This window comes from Myiozetetes cayanensis, unplaced genomic scaffold (genome assembly GCF_022539395.1).
Source record: "Myiozetetes cayanensis isolate MyiCay16 unplaced genomic scaffold, myiCay2020 scf26, whole genome shotgun sequence".
In the NCBI taxonomy this organism is placed as follows: Eukaryota; Metazoa; Chordata; class Aves; order Passeriformes; family Tyrannidae; genus Myiozetetes; species Myiozetetes cayanensis.
The window spans coordinates 3,537,344-3,552,334 of record NW_026087477.1 but is presented as its reverse complement, the minus strand read 5'-3'; the positions used below and the strand labels follow the sequence as shown (position 1 = coordinate 3,552,334).

At 61.5% G+C, this 14,991-nt stretch overlaps 1 protein-coding gene across 2 annotated transcripts; it reads right to left on the bottom strand.

Moving 5' to 3' along the window:
• Positions 1 to 187: 187 nt before the first annotated feature.
• On the bottom strand, positions 188 to 13,239 carry HCN2 (hyperpolarization activated cyclic nucleotide gated potassium and sodium channel 2). Of its 2 annotated transcripts, XR_007629689.1 has the most exons (9): positions 12,772 to 13,239; positions 6,937 to 7,360; positions 6,022 to 6,183; positions 3,450 to 3,668; positions 3,116 to 3,262; positions 2,606 to 2,846; positions 2,263 to 2,427; positions 422 to 2,130; positions 188 to 378 (listed from the first exon to the last, which is right to left on the bottom strand). XR_007629689.1 is itself a non-coding variant. In XM_050321321.1 (8 exons), the coding sequence occupies exons 1-8, from the start codon at positions 13,218 to 13,220 to the stop codon at positions 1,178 to 1,180; spliced, it is 2,760 nt and encodes a 919-aa protein (XP_050177278.1). In that variant the 5' UTR covers positions 13,221 to 13,239; the 3' UTR covers positions 188 to 1,177. The 2 variants fall into 2 exon arrangements, 1 of the variants encoding a protein (XP_050177278.1); XM_050321321.1 differs by having other exon boundaries at positions 188 to 2,130.
• Between the last annotated feature and the right edge of the window lie 1,752 nt (positions 13,240 to 14,991).

Below are 14,991 nucleotides of genomic sequence, written 5' to 3'. Positions count from 1 at the left end.
AGGAGACTTTTCACCTTGTCACTTTTCTGGCAGGGAGTCAGCTCTTCAGAGGACAAAGCTGCATCCCGCAGCCCTCGCTGGGGCTGTGCCCAGTGCTCAGGCTCCCAGGGCCAGGGACAAGGAGCGGGAGCAGCCGGAGCCGCAGCGGGGAGGGACAGTGGCAAAGAAGCAGAGCCAGAGTCATGCGTAGCTCTGTCAGCTGCTGACGTTTATTGCACAGGATGGGCTGGATGGGAAGGTGGACACTTGGAGTGGGGCTCTGTCCCTCTGGCTGCTCAGCCGCAGGGTGCTGGGCTGGCACGGGCCCCACACTCGCGGTACATTCAATGTGGAAGGCTCCAGAGTGCAAGGCAGCGAGGCACACGTGCACACACACACCTGCACACACACACACCCTGCACACACACACACCTGCACACACCTGCACACACACACACACCCCTGCACACACACACACCCCCACACACACACACACCTGGTACATGCAGTGGGTGCCTTCCCCAGCCCCAGGACTCCAGGGTTGGACTCCAGCGTCTGCCTCCATCCTAGCACTGCCTACGAGGACATGGGGCCGCGTTCACTCCCAGCCCCAGGGTGGAGGACAGTGTGTGGGTGCTTACAAGCCTCAGGGCGACCATCCCTCAGACCCCCTGAAACTTACCTCCAGTCCTGGACCATCACCCCTCGCCTTGGGTCTGTGGGAGGGGCGCAGGGACACGCGCAGAGCCAGGGCTGTGCCAACAGCCCCGGGAGGTGTCCTGTGGGTCACACACACAGGGATGTGTTCAGGTCATAGATATCATACACAGAGCTGGTCATGGCGAGGATGCAGCTGTGGCTTCTATGGGCAGCCAGGGAGGCTGGGGGGCAGTGGGGCTTCGCTGTGGGGAGCGGGAGACAGGGCCAGACTTTGGTTGGAGATGATGCAGCGGGGGGCTCAGGCCGGAGACCCCGTGGTGTGGCAGGGTGCAGCAGCCCCATGCCCACCCTCGGCAGCTGCCCCGCTCTGCAGCGAGTGGCAGGAGGGAGCCGGGGAGGGGGGCTGGCACCACAGCGGGGGGTGGCAGCCGGTGGGGTGGCTGTGGCCCTCACCCCGCGGCACAGGGTGGACACGAGGTGAGATGGGACTCCCTGTGCAGCCCCTCCGGCACGCGTGTCCCTGTGCCTGGCGCGGAGGTCACAAGTTGGAAGACAGCCTGGACTTGGCTGGGTCCGTGTCGGGCGTGCTGGCCGCTGAATCCTTGCGGGCCACCGCTGAGTCCTGCGGCAGGGTGGGGGGCAGGCTGAGCCCCGGGCCCGTGGGTGCCGGGTGGGCTGGAGCCCCCCGCGAGGGCGCCTGGCCCCGCAGCCCGGCTGGGGGCCCAGGGCCCGGCGAGGCAGTGGCCGGGCCCCCACTGATGGAGGTGCAGGACTCGCGGGCAGAGGCCGGAGGGCTCTGGGTGCTGCCGGCCACCAGCCCGTGGGGCAGGGAGGGCTGCGAGGCCGAGAGGGGCCGCGAATCCTGGCTGAGGCTGCTGGTGTGCAGCGCCTGTGTGCTCTTGTGGGCAGCCAGGCGCTGGGGCGAGCCGGGCACTGGCTGCTGGCTGAGGGACAGCTGGGAGCCCAGTGGCCCTGGGGCACCTCCATAGGCGAACGTCCGGCTGGCCAGCGGGCTTTGGGTCGGCGGGCTGGCCGCGGCCGCAGCAAAGGCGCTGGTGGAGGCGGGCAGGGCCGTGGGCTGTGCCGGGTCCTGCGAGGGCGAGGGGTTGGTGTGGGGCGTTGGGGGCTGCGGCTGCGGTGGGGGGCTCTGCTGCAGCAGGACAGGGGAGACGGCGAATGGGCTGGGCACGGCCTGGGCATACTGCAAACGGCGCATCATGCGGGGTGAGCCCAGCGCCATGGAGCCCACCAGCGGGCTGGCCATCTGCGGGCAGAAGCTCATGGCGACGGCTTGCTGGAGGGTGGCGATGGCAGAGGTGACCTGGGGCTGGACGGGGCTGTACATAGCTGTGTGCTGCTGCAGCTCCGCCTGCTGCACCATCTCCCGGTCGTATTTGACGATCTCCTGGATGATCTCGTTCTCCTGATTGTTGAAGACACCTGAGTTGAGGTCGTGCTGCACTTTGTGGAGCAGGATCGAGTTCTTCTTCCCTGCAGGGAGAGGGCCAGGAGAGGGAGCACCATGAGACCCCACACTGGGACTACACTGGGTTCTCATGCAAGCCATGGCTGACCCCTCTACTGGGACACCCCTCTCCCCCTCCGGACCCCACCATGCCCTACCAATGCGGTCAAGGCGGTCAATGGCCACGGTCTCAAAGGCCCGTCTCATCATGGGGTATTCCTCCAGCACCTCGTTGAAGTTGTCTACTGAGAGCGAGTAGAGGCGGCAGTAGGTGTCTGCACGGACGCTGGCCGTGCGACGGCCACGGGTCAGCAGGCAGATCTCTGCATGGAAAATGCCAGGGTCAAGGTCAGAACACTGCCAGTGAGAACAAAACGGGCCCAAGCCAGGAGGAAGGGGTGAGAACCACCACATGGTGAGTGCCCCAGGTCAGGGCTGGTGCCCCAGCGCCTCTCATGGACCTCCAAGAGGGTACCCGGGCTCAGTCCTGCAAATGCTCACCTCCAAAGTAGGAGCCATCAGAGAGTTTCATCTCCTTGTTGCCCTTGGTGAGGATGCTGACCACCCCATGCTGGATGAAGTACATCTTCTTGCCGATGGTGCCCTCACGGATAATGTAGTCACCCGGCTGGAACACTTCAAACTTCAGCTTGGTGAGCATCGCCGTGACAAAGTTGGGGTCTGCGTTGGCGAACAGCGGCATCGAGGCCACCAGCTTGCGGCAGTTGAAGTTGACAATTTCCTGTGGGGAAGCAGGTGAGCACAGGAGGCCGGGACATGCTTCTGCAGGGACATGCTCCCCACCCCTAGCAGGCTCATGGACACCCTGGCACACAGATCTTGCATGGACACACACTTGGAGCAGCAGAGCTGCAGCAGGAGGTGTTCGACCCCATGCATGTGCACAGCAGGAGGCAGTGGGACCCACACCGCTCCCTGGTCCGTGGCAGGGAGCAGGGGGTCCCTCTCTTTGGGGGAGCAATCCCCAACATCCAGTTCTCCAGCCCTCACCTCACGCAGGGGCTCATTGAGCTCCCCCAGGATGCTGTCCTCATCAAACATCTTGCCCTGGTAGCGATGCTCGTAGTAGTCATGAATCTTCTGGCGGAAGTCGGCGGGCAGCTTGTGGAAGGACATGTACTGCTCCACTTGCTTGTACTGTGGGAAGAGGTGGTGTTAGCTGGGACCTCCACCCAAATTCCCACTCCACGGGGCCAGTCTCACTCCATCTCCCCATTCCCACTCCCAACTAGGAACACCCACCCCACCTGGCTGAATCTCCAGGAGGGGACACAGCAGCTGGGCTCAGGACAGAAGCCGTGGGCCCTGTTCAGCCCAGTCCTACCTTCTCCTGGTACTGGCGCCGGGAGGAATCCAGTGACTGGATGAGGGCGGTGGCGTGGCCGATGAACATGGCGTAGCAAGTGGCCCCCACAATCATACTCAGCATGGTCAGCCAGATGTCCGTCATGCTCTCGGGAGCCTGCTTCCCATAGCCGATGCAGAGCATGTGGCTCATGGACTTGAAGAGGGCGAAGGAGTACAGCTCACTCCAGGAGTCATTCTGCAGTGACAGGGACAGCGGCTCAGCCTGTGCTGGTGCTCAACTGCGCATGTGTCTGTGTGTGTATCTGTGAGCCCATGTGTGTATCTGTGTGTCTGTGTGTCCATGTGTGTGTCTGTGTGTGTATCTGTGTGTCTGTGTGTGTATCTGTGTGTGTCTATGTGTGTATCTGTGTGTCTGTGTATCTGTGTGTCCATGTGTGTATCTGCATGTCCATGTGTGTGTCTGTGTGTCCATGTGTGTATCTGCATGTCCATGTGTGTATCTGCATGTCCATGTGTGTATCTGTGTGTCCATGTGTGTATCTGTGTGTCCATGTATCTGTGTGTCTATGTGTGTATCTGCGTGTCCATGTGTGTATCTGTGTGTCCATGTGTGTGTCTGTGTGTCCATGTGTGTATCTGTGTGTCCATGTGTGTGTCTGTGTGTGTCCATGTGTGTATCTGTGTGTCTGTGTGTCCATGTGTGTGTCCATGTGTGTGTCCATGTGTGTCCATGTGTGTGTCTGTGTGTCCATGTGTGTATCTGTGTGTCCATGTGTGTATCTGTGTGTCCATGTGTGTATCTGTGTGTCCATGTGTGTATCTGTGTGTGTCCATGTGTGTATCTGCGTGTCCATGTGTGTATCTGCGTGTCCATGTGTGTGTCCATGTGTGTATCTGTGTGTGTCCATGTGTGTGTCTGCGTGTCCATGTGTGTATCTGTGTGTCCATGTGTCCATGTGTGTATCTGTGTGTCCATGTGTGTGTCTGCATGTCCATGTCTGTATCTGTGTCCATGTGTGTATCTGTGTGTCCATGTGTGTGTCTGTGTGTCCATGTGTGTATCTGTGTGTCCATGTGTGTATCTGCATGTCCATGTGTGTATCTGCGTGTCCATGTGTGTATCTGCGTGTCCATGTGTGTATCTGCGTGTCCATGTGTGTATCTGTGTGTCCATGTGTGTATCTGCGTGTCCATGTGTGTATCTGCGTGTCCATGTGTGTGTCTGTGTGTGTATCTGTGTGTCCATGTGTGTGTCTGCGTGTCCATGTGTGTGTCTGTGTGTCCATGTGTGTATCTGTGTGTCCATGTGTGTGTCTGTGTGTGTCCATGTGTGTATCTGTGTGTCTCTGTATCTGTGTGTCCATGTGTGTGTCCATGTGTGTGTCTGTGTGTGTCCATGTGTGTGTCTGTGTGTATCTGCATGTCCATGTGTGTATCTGCGTGTCCATGTGTGTATCTGCATGTCCATGTGTGTATCTGTGTGTCCATGTGTGTATCTGCGTGTCCATGTGTGTGTCTGCGTGTCCATGTGTGTGTCTTGTGTCCATGTGTGTATCTGTGTGTCCATGTGTGTATCTGCATGTGTCTGTGTGCATGTGTGTGTCCATGTGTGTGTGTCTGTGTCCATGTGTGTGTCCATGTGTGTGTCTGTGTGTCCATGTGTGTATCTGCGTGTCCATGTGTGTGTCTGTGTGTCCATGTGTGTGTCTGCGTGTCCATGTGTGTGTCTGTGTGTCCATGTGTGTGTCCATGTGTGTGTCCATGTGTGTATCTGCGTGTCCATGTGTGTGTCTGTGTGTCCATGTGTGTGTCTGCGTGTCCATGTGTGTGTCTGTGTGTCCATGTGTGTGTCTGCGTGTCCATGTGTGTGTCTGTGTGTCCATGTGTGTGTCCAATGTGTGTGTCCATGTGTGTATCTGCATGTCCATGTGTGTGTCTGCGTGTCTGTGTGTGTGTGAGCAGCACCCAAGGGCACAGTGCCCTGGCCCATGCCAGGTCACAGCCCTGGTTCTCTGCCTGCATCTCTCAGTAGCCCTCAGCAACAGGCATTTGTTGAAAACCAAATTTTCAAACTTTCCAAACTCTTCAAACTTCCCTGGAGAAGCAGTCAGGGAAGGAGAAGGCAGGGGAAGAAGAGGAGGAAGCCAGGTGGGAGGGAATGGAGCAGAGATGGAAATTTGACGGAACAAGATGAGACAGACAGAGGGAGAAGAGCCATTTGCAGGAGGCTGCAGGGCTGAGAGGGAGCAATTAGGAACAGGGCACATTATTTATTAATAGCAGCTTTGTGGCTAATGAGCAGGAGAAGGTGGCAGGGGACAGGACCAAGAGCCCCATATCAGCATATTCCTCCTGCCCAGATCGATCCGCTGCTCCAGGTCCTGTGAGACCTCACCAGACCAACGTCAGCACCCGGCATCGGGTGCTTTGCACACTGTGGGGTGCCCTGTGAACCACGGGGCACTGCAGCCCTGGCCAGGGGAGGGGAATGCATCTCCTGGGGTTGGTGCATGGCGGCCAGATGACATGGGGATGGGTGGGGGCTCAGGGGATCAGGTAGGATCATATTAGGGGTGGATGGGACTCACCACCATCCCATTGATGGAGACCCAGCAGTTCTGGGGGAAATCCTGCAGCATGGGCACCAGGAACTGGAGGCAGCCATCCCAGTGGCAGAGCAGCAGCATCATGCCAATGAGGTTGATGATCCTCATCACTGCACTGGCCAGGTCATAGGTCATGTGGAAGATCTGAGTGGGTGGGATGGCAGCAGGTGAGTGTGGGGACCCTCCCCCACTGCCCAGCCCCGCTCAGGGCCCTGACCCGCATGGCCTTGGCTGGAAGCAGCTCCCATGGCTGGTCCAGCTCCAGCCCTGAGGCTGCTGTGCTCCACCTGCCTATTTATAGCGGGTGGGATGCCACGAGCTTTGGTGAGCATCAGCCAGCACCAGCGGATGCTCAGGGAGAGACAAATACTCAGGGCACTGAGGAGGCAGTGGGGCAGCCTCCGGGGCACTGAGCGCAAGAGCCACGCAGCAAAGCCACACACGCCACCTCCAGACTCTAAGGCGTGTCCCCTCACAGCCCACGTGGCCCAGAGTGCATCCTGCCTCCTGCATCGGGGACCCCAAGAGCCAGGGGTCCTATCACCCTCCCTGGCACTCCCCAAGCCCCTGGAGGGGCAGGGAGCCAGAGGGGAGCAAGGCAAGGAGCACTGAGCTGAGCAGGGCAACAGGGTCCTGCTGCTGGTGGAGCAGGGGATGGTGTGCCAGCTTGTGCCAGCCACCAATGGTGGGTGAGGTACCTTGGTCCAGGGATGCCCCAAACCCTCCAGGAAGGCTCACAGCCACCCACTGGCCCCACACACACAGCCCTGCAGCTCCCCTCCACCCTGTCAGTTCTTCAGGCAGCCCACAGCCCTGCCACACTTGCAGGGGCCCCTCCAGCTTCCACTCCCTCCAGCCATCCAGGTGCTGCTGGCAGGTCCCACAGCAGGTCCTCACCTCCTCCCACTGGTGGATGTAGCGGATGAGCCGGGAGAGGCGGAGGAGCCGCAGGAGGCTGAGGATCTTGGTGAAGCGGACGATGCGGAGGGCTCGGGCTGTCTTATAGACCTCCGAGTCTATGCCCTTCTCCACAATGAGGAAAACGTAGTCCACGGGGATGGAGGAGACAAAGTCCACCACAAACCAGGTCTTGAGGTACTTCTTCTTGATCCTTTCGGGGTCCAGGATGATTTCCGTGTTGTCCTCAATGACAATCCCTGTCCGGAAGTTCAGCACCAGATCCATCAGGAAGAAGGTGTCAGAGACCACATTGAACACGATCCAGGGCGCTGTGGTCTCCTCCTTGAAGAAGGTGATGCCCACAGGAATGATGATCAGGTTGCCCACCATGAAGAGCAGCATTGTGAAGTCCCAGTAGAATCTGGGGAGTGAGAAGATGGGGGGGGGGGGTGTGTCACCAGTGCCCCACAGCTGCTTCCCATGCCAAGGGGACCTGGCCACAGTGCCTTGCCCTCCAGGACCCATTTCTACTGGGGTGCTGTCACTGTGATGCCACCTCAGCCACAGGAACCTCCCTCTCCCCAAAGATTACATCTTGCTCCCCCCTCTCCGGACTGCTCCCGGGGTGATCTCGCAGTCAGCGTAGCCCTGACTGAGGTAGCGTGGTGAAGAGGGGGGGGCACAATGAGGCTGGAGGCTCCTGCTGGGTTGGTCTGTCAGAGACAGCAGGTCCTGGGGGGAGGGGAGAATGATGACGCCAAACACTGGAGGGGGACACTCTCCAGCCGAGCTGCCCTGGGGAAACCCGTGGGCTGAGGACCCTCCAGACCACCGGCATCACTCTAGGTCGCAGATGAAGGCAGGATGGGAGATTGGTGGGAGCAGTCCCCCTTCCTGCTCCCAGAGGAGGGACCCAGGGACAGCAGTCAGTCCCCAGGGACAGCCAGGGCCACCCTACTTGCCGCTCCCCGGGGCCAGGCTGGGGTCCCAGTTTGGGGGGTGCCGTGGTGGGGCTGCCCGTCAGTCCCTGCAGCACGGCTGCGATGGAAGATGCCGCCGTGGCTCTGGTGCTGCGGAGCACGTACGGCTGCAGCTGGCGGCGGCAGAGCCCGCAGCCCCGGCCAGACGCGGGGGCGGTGGGGGGGTGGGCGGCCGCCTCTGCCCCTGCCCCTGCCTGGGCTGTGCGGCTCTTCCACCCCCTCCTGCCTCACCCCATTCTTCTTCCCTTTCTCCTCTTCCCCTTCTCCTGGGCCACCGACGACCTTTCTGAGCATCTGCAAGGTCACAGCATCTCTTTCGTGGCAGGGTGGTGTGGAGGCCACCTCCGCCCTCCCTGCTCTGGCTGGGGGGCAGGAGAGGCAGGGATGCTCCTCAGTGCACGTGCAGGGGCACTCAGGACTCTTGTCCACACATGTATGCTCAGCCCACCCTGGGCAGGGGTCCCTGAGAGCTGTGGGATCGTGGGCAGGGGGTGCCATGGTCATGCCGTGCACACAGTGCCCTGGGGTGGGGGGATGAGGGGGAGACTCCCACACACAGAGAGGGGCGATGGGCTGGGTCCCCCCGATGCACAGACTAGCGCAGGACCAGAAGGAGCCGAGCATCCCGGCTCCTGACCTTTCTCCAATGACACCTTCCCCATGTGAGGTGTTGCTGTGGCAACCGTGAGTGATGTCACTGCTGCAAAACGATGACTTCACACCAGGGCGGTCCCCAGGGCACCCTCGGCACAGGAACTGCGCCCCCCCTGCACCCCTACACCGAGCTGGCACCAAACAGGCAGCAGGGCCACGGCCATGGTGGGCCCAGCCAGACCCCCAGGCTCCCACGTACAGCTCAACCTGCCAGAGATGCCAGAGTCAGCAGAGTCGCTGTGGGGCTGGATCTGTCCCCAAACCCCACTCAGCTCAGACTGACCCTGCTGTGCTGTGCAGGTCCCACGGGGGCATTAGCCATGCAAAGCTGCGAAGAACAAAGATTAAATAACCTCGCCAGCTGGGCAAAACTCTCCTCTGGCTCCAATTCCTTTGCAATCTGGCTGAGCCAGGGCAGAATTCAGCCTGCAGAGAAAGATAAATTGCTCCTGATTCCCCCATCACACACAACTGACCCTGTGCAATCGCCCCGGGGACCAGGGTGCGATGCCAACGCTTTCTTCCTTGGAGGGTTCATGTGCATGGAAAAAAAGATCCAATCCAGGCTACTAAAAATATCTAAAAACAAATTAATCAGGATCCTTGACATTCCTCCCTTGCTTCTGACCCAATTGTATGACAGTGATGATGACAGGAGGTGCCCAAAGCCCCTACGAGCGGGCGCTGCCGCCTTTCCGCTCTGTCACCCGCCCAATGCCTGGCACAGTGGTGTTGCTCTGAGGTCCTGGGCAAGATACATACAGGGGCCAAGCCATACAGGGGGGCATAGCCACGGTATGCCAGGGTGGTCACTGCTTCACTCCATTGGCAGCCCACAGAGCTCCAGGGGCTGCTGGGATGATCCAGCCACACCCCTCTACGCTGATCCCATGGCCAGCCATTGAGCTGCATGTGCTCCAGCCTGCCCAGCAGTATGGAGCTCCCCGAGACCCTCCTCTGCAGGAGGATCCCCTGAGGGCTGAGCCCTTTGGCCCTGATGAAGCTCAGCTGCAAACAACCAGGCTGCCTGGTGGGCAGGAGCAGCACAGGATCAGTGCAGGATCAATCAACACAGGACTGGCATTTTGCAAACTCACACTCAATACTCATATCCTAAAAACAAGGTTGCTATGAGAAGTGGGTTACAAAGCTAATGGCATAAGTTTGCCCGAGCTAAGTGAGCAGTGTTGTCCAACACATCATCCACACCACCAGATCCCAGTAGAGTCAGCTGTGATGAATGATTGGTGCCGCTCTCCCTTGGAAAAGCCTTTTACCCTGGGGGGTTCCTGGGGAGGGGGATAAAGGCTTTGCAAACTGCTCAAGGACTCAAACCTTCACAATCCCTCCAGCCAGTCCCAGCCTTTCCTCCCCAGTGACTGAGTGATGGCTTTCAGCACTCCCAGGTCCAACTGCCCCACACTGATGCTGCAGAAGGAGGGGCCCAGCTCCCCAACACCCTGTCCAGAGGGAATGGGAGCACTGGGACCAGTGGCAGTGCTGGCCCATCCATCAGGAGCAACAGCAGCTGGCAAACCTGGTCCCTCTGCTCAGTAGCCCACACAGTGGCACCATGCAGGTAGAGGCAAAGCCCCTGCAACCATTCAACCCTGGATGAGGAAGGTTCTGGCCAAGGAGCACCAGTGACGTGCTCTGGAAGCATCTTTGCCCCCAGTTCAGTTGTGGGACCAGCTCTTGCAACAGAAATCCACCAGCAGAGAGAACACCCTGCTCAGTCCCAATCCCAGTCCCAGCCCAGTGTCATGGAAGGCTGTGGGTGCCAGGCTGGCACTGGGGGATGCCAGTGTAGCCCCTGGACAGCCACTCAGCAATCACAGGGTGGTGGGCACTGCCACCATCCCTGAATCACCGGCTGTGCACAGCTCCCACAGCTTCCAGAGCAGCTCCTCGGGGCTGGTGCAGAAACCACAACAGAAGCAATGAAGGAGCTGGCACTGGGCTGTTCCTCCCAAAACAGAGACCAGAACTGGCAAAGCCACCAACGACCACTGCCCAGCACCCAAAAGGAGGTGGCCCTGCTCCAGCACACACTTACAAGGTCTGTTTTATCAGATTTGTAGCTCAGGATCTCACCAGCCGCCCTGGCTGCTTCCTCATCATTCAATATTTATGTAAATAGCAACCTCAGTTCCTGGAGCAAATCTGTCCTGAATTGTGGGTGAACAATGGCAGTGCCATTGCCGTGAGAAGTCAGGATCACTAAATGACAATGATTATGAAATGATGTCACAGATGCAGATGGGTAATGGGTTTTGCAGGGCAAACATGATCAGGTCACTCTCCATTATCATTATTGGATAAATGTTTTTTGATTATTTTAAGGCAGAACAACGTGGGACAGATGGACACGTCCCCAGCATGCACAGGCAGACCGGGTTCCTCACGCCCAGGCTCAGCCCCACGTGGGCTGATCCTGTTCCTGAGCATGGTTGTGGAGCTGGAGGATGCCGTGGCTCTGCCTGCAGCTCCTCCCCACTGGGCAGGGAACTCTCCTACGCCACTTCCAGTATCAAAACACGGGCAGCCGCTCTGCCCCAATGGGTTTCAAGTCTTGATAGCGGCTTCAGAAGGATGGAGCCCGTGCTGAGCAGGACAGCCAGGGTGACTCTCCAAGGTCACCCTGGCACCCGCCTGCTCACTGCAAGTACCAGCTGAGGGAGCAATGCTGCTGCACCCTGGAGAAGCCTCTGAGGCCTCGAGCCCACTGCAGGCTCAGTGCAGGGAGACCCTGCTCTCAGGAGCATCGTGGACTCTGCCACCGGCACCCTGGCTCTGCCAGGTCAGAGGAGCAGGGCAGGCTTTGGCGTGGTGCAGGCATGGGGGCACTCTGCTCCCAGCCCCCTCAACAGCCCACAGCTGCTGAGGGTGAGGAGGAGCATGGGCAGTGCAGAGGGGCCAAGTCCCCCAGGATCCACCTGGCACCACCACCTGTGTTCTGTCACACCGGGGCCAGTGGAGCTCCCTCCACCGCAGGACCAGCAGTGACCAGGCAGTGTGGCCCCTGCTCAACCCAGAGCTTCAGCAGAACTCGATACCCAGGCAGTGAGACAAGGAGGGGGCTCCACTGGGTAGCCCCAGTGTGGAAGGGTGCAGGATCCTGTGCAAGAAGGCAGCCCCAAGGGGAGGCCAGGGGCCTCCAACTGCTCCTCTGGAATATGCCAGATCAGCCCAGGGCAGCGGATGAAGGCGGGAGCAGGAGATGCAAGTGCTGGTCCCTGCCCTGAGCCCATGGCCACCTCCACCTGCCTCAGGGAGCCCTATGCTGTGGAGGCTTGTTAGTGTCAGCAGTGAACAGAATTTGAGGTCTAGCTCAGGGACATCCCCCACCCAGGTACCCAGTGAACCCTCCCCTGAGCCTCAGAGTTGAGCCCCTCAGCCCCATCAGCCTCTGGAATTAGGCTCCCCCAGCCCCTTTGAGGTCACTAGACCAGGGAGCCCCAATGCTGGCTCACCAGCAATACCAGTGGGGTCTCAGCTCCCCTTCATCCCCGACAGTGCAGCCAGCCATTCCTCCCTCCCAGCAGCTTTCACACAACTCTGGAAACATTTGCCACTCCAGAGCTCCCCAGGGCTTGTGGGCCAGGAAGGAGATGGAGCTGAACAGCTTTTTTCCTGGGTTTGTCATTCCTCGCCTGGAAGACACACAGGCTGGATTGTGGGGACTCAAGTTCTATCAGAAGTGGGAAGAATCTCCCTCAAACTGGCTGAACCCCAGAGACAGGCCTTTATGGGGGAGGGGAGCCATCACAACGTTCTGCCTGGCAGTGGCACAGCACGTCCCCCCCAGCCAGCACTGGCACTTCCCCGGGGAGGGGGACCCCCAACCTCAGGGTGCTCCAGGGGCAGAGCCAGGGCCCGGTGGGGCTCAGGGGGGCCGAGCCGGGCCGAGCCTGCCAAGGCTCCGGGAAGGACGAGGGGACGCCCTTGCCCGGGCACTGAGAGTGCTCCCGGCATCCCCGAGGCGGCGGCTGCTGCGCTGGGGAGGGGGATGCCCGGCTCGGCTGCGCTCGAAAGGGGGATGCCTGGCTCGGCCCCTCCCGCGCCCAGCGGCGGCTCAAGGTGCCCTCGGCCCGGTCGCACCGGCGGCCCCGCTCCCCAGCCCGGCCCGATGCCCGGCCCCGCGGGATGCTAGATGCGAGATGCGGGATGCGGCCGAGCCCCGCGGGTACCGCCGCACCTGAAGTCGCTGTAGGGATGGATGATCCAGGCTCCCGCCGACTTGACGCGCTCCTGCTCCCGTTCCACCGCCTTCTGCGAGCCGAACATCCGCAGCGAGAACTTGTTGACGCCGGGCTGGAGCATCGCCCCGAACTGCCGCTGCATGAAGCTGGCCTGGCTCCCGCGGGCCTCCTCTCCCGCATCTTCGCCCGCGCCCTCCTCGGCTGCTTTGGCCCCGCCGGGGGACGCGCCGCCGCCGCCGCAGGAGAAGGAGACCTTGGGCTCGCGAGGCGGCTCCGGGCCGGGGCTGCGCGGCGGTTCCCCGCGACGGCACTCGCCATTCGGGGACCCCTTCCCGCCGCGGCCCCGCGCCCGTCCGGTCGCCGCTGCCCCGCCGCGCTTAGCCGCATCGGCCGCCTCCTCCTCGGCCGCCACCTCCCCGCCCGCCGCGCCGCGGCCCGCCCGCATCCTGCCGCCGCTGCCGCCGCCGAGGCCACCGGCGGCACAGTGGCGCCCGCCGCCGCGGCGGGGGCGGGCCGGGGCGGGCCGGGGCGGGCGGCAGGGCCGGGCCGGGGCCGGACGGCTCCGCAGCTCCCCCCGCCGGCATAGCCTTTGCCGGCGGGACCGGCTACCGGGGCGCGTCGTCCATCTTCTGCCCCGACAGCCCCGGACCCCGGCAGCGCAGTCCCCGCTGCGGGGCCGGACGCTTCCCCCGCGGGGTTCTGCAGCCGCCGGCAAAACCGCCTCGCCGGGAAGGGAGCGCTGCCCAACCCCGGGGCAGGGATAGACACCATCTCCACACTAAGCACGGGGGCTTTGCCCTCCCACAGCCTCAGGTGCCCACCGCTCCAGCGCTGAGCCCCCCTGAACCGATGGGCAGGAGGCACCCCCGGGGTAGGCCGAAGGATGGAGACCCTGGACCGACACCCCGGGACAGGGGCAGCAGCCGCAGCTGGACCTCACCGCGGCGGACACCCGCATGCGAGGCCGATGCCCTGGGCGCAGGGAACAGGGCATAGGGACCGGCACCTCCTGCCCTCTGCTCTGGAAACGTGCTTGCCCCAGTGCGGCTCCCCCTGGATGCGAGGCGTCGAGGCGCGCCGGAGCGAGGAGCCCGGGTGAGCCCCGGGCACCCCCGAGCAGCCGGACACGGGACCGGAGCCGCCCCGCCCTGGGGCCGCGGCTCTGGGCGAGACCCGTCGGGTGGCGGAGCCGCGCGGGCAGCGAGGCCGCGGCGGTGGCACCATCTGGTGCCACAGGACAGAAGCGCACCGGGCAGTGCCTCCCCCCGCCCCGGCGGAGACAGCGCCCTGCCTGGGGCGAGCAGCGGCAGCCGCAGCCTCTGCACGGACCCCACGGGCGGAGACACCCCCAAAGCCGCGCTGCGGGCCACAGCGGCCCCATTCTGCAACGTCACTCCCCGGGCTTGGCACGGCTGCCTTCAAGAACAGCCCATTTCTCCCAACCATCCCCGGGGAACAGCACTGCAGCTCCTCTGCTGCCCCCAGCCCCCTGCAGCTTAACCTGAATGGGAGGCTGGAGATGCTGGAGCCAAGCAGGGAGGCAGCAGCTCAGGGCTTGCTCCAAGGCGTCAGGAGCTGAGCGGTGCCCGGAGCACCCTCTCCCCAGGACAGAAAGGGGCACTGCATCCAAGGCCTGCTCGTGTCATCCCTGTGCAGGGTTCGCTGTGGCTGTCCTTGGGCCATGGCAGGGCTGTGCCTCAGCTCACCAGGGCAGCTGCCACAGGCCCAGCAGAGAGCATCACGATGCCACTCCATCCCCTGCCCAGCTCTCAGGGCTGTTGTCCCCCCTGTCCCTGCCCAGTCAAACAAAAGGCACAAGTGGTTCTTTGTGCTACGGCCGAGAGCCGGGTCAGGCAGGACCCATAATCCTCATCAAGGAAAATTAAGCCATGCATTGATTTTTCACCAGTATAGCACGAGGCTGGCTGTGAAAGCCTTGCATAACCCACTTACAGGCTGCAGAGCCCCACTGTCCTCACAGCCCAAGGCCAGCTGACGGCACAGCGAGGTAAAAACACTGACAGGAGGGACCCAGCTACCACAGCTCCAAGCTACCAGCACTGCTACCAGACCTGCCACCACAGACTGCTGCCAGCAGCTCTCTGGGCACAGCATAGCTATCAGAGCCACACTCTCCCCTTGATCCTTCCCAGGCCCCTAAAAGGAAGAAGTGTCCAGCTACAGAGCAAGACCAGGATTCAGTCACTTGCCAGGAG

Excerpts from the sequence above, each read along its gene's own strand:
- HCN2 (XM_050321321.1), bottom strand. The coding sequence starts at position 13,220 with ATGCGGGCGGGCCGCGGCGCGGCGGGCGGGGAGGTGGCGGCCGAGGAG. Across the intron at positions 7,361-12,771 it reads CATCCCTACAGCGACTTCAG|ATTCTACTGGGACTTCACAA; the intron begins GTGCGGCGGTAC and ends CTCACTCCCCAG. Across the intron at positions 2,847-3,115 it reads TCAATGAGCCCCTGCGTGAG|GAAATTGTCAACTTCAACTG; the intron begins GTGAGGGCTGGA and ends GCTTCCCCACAG.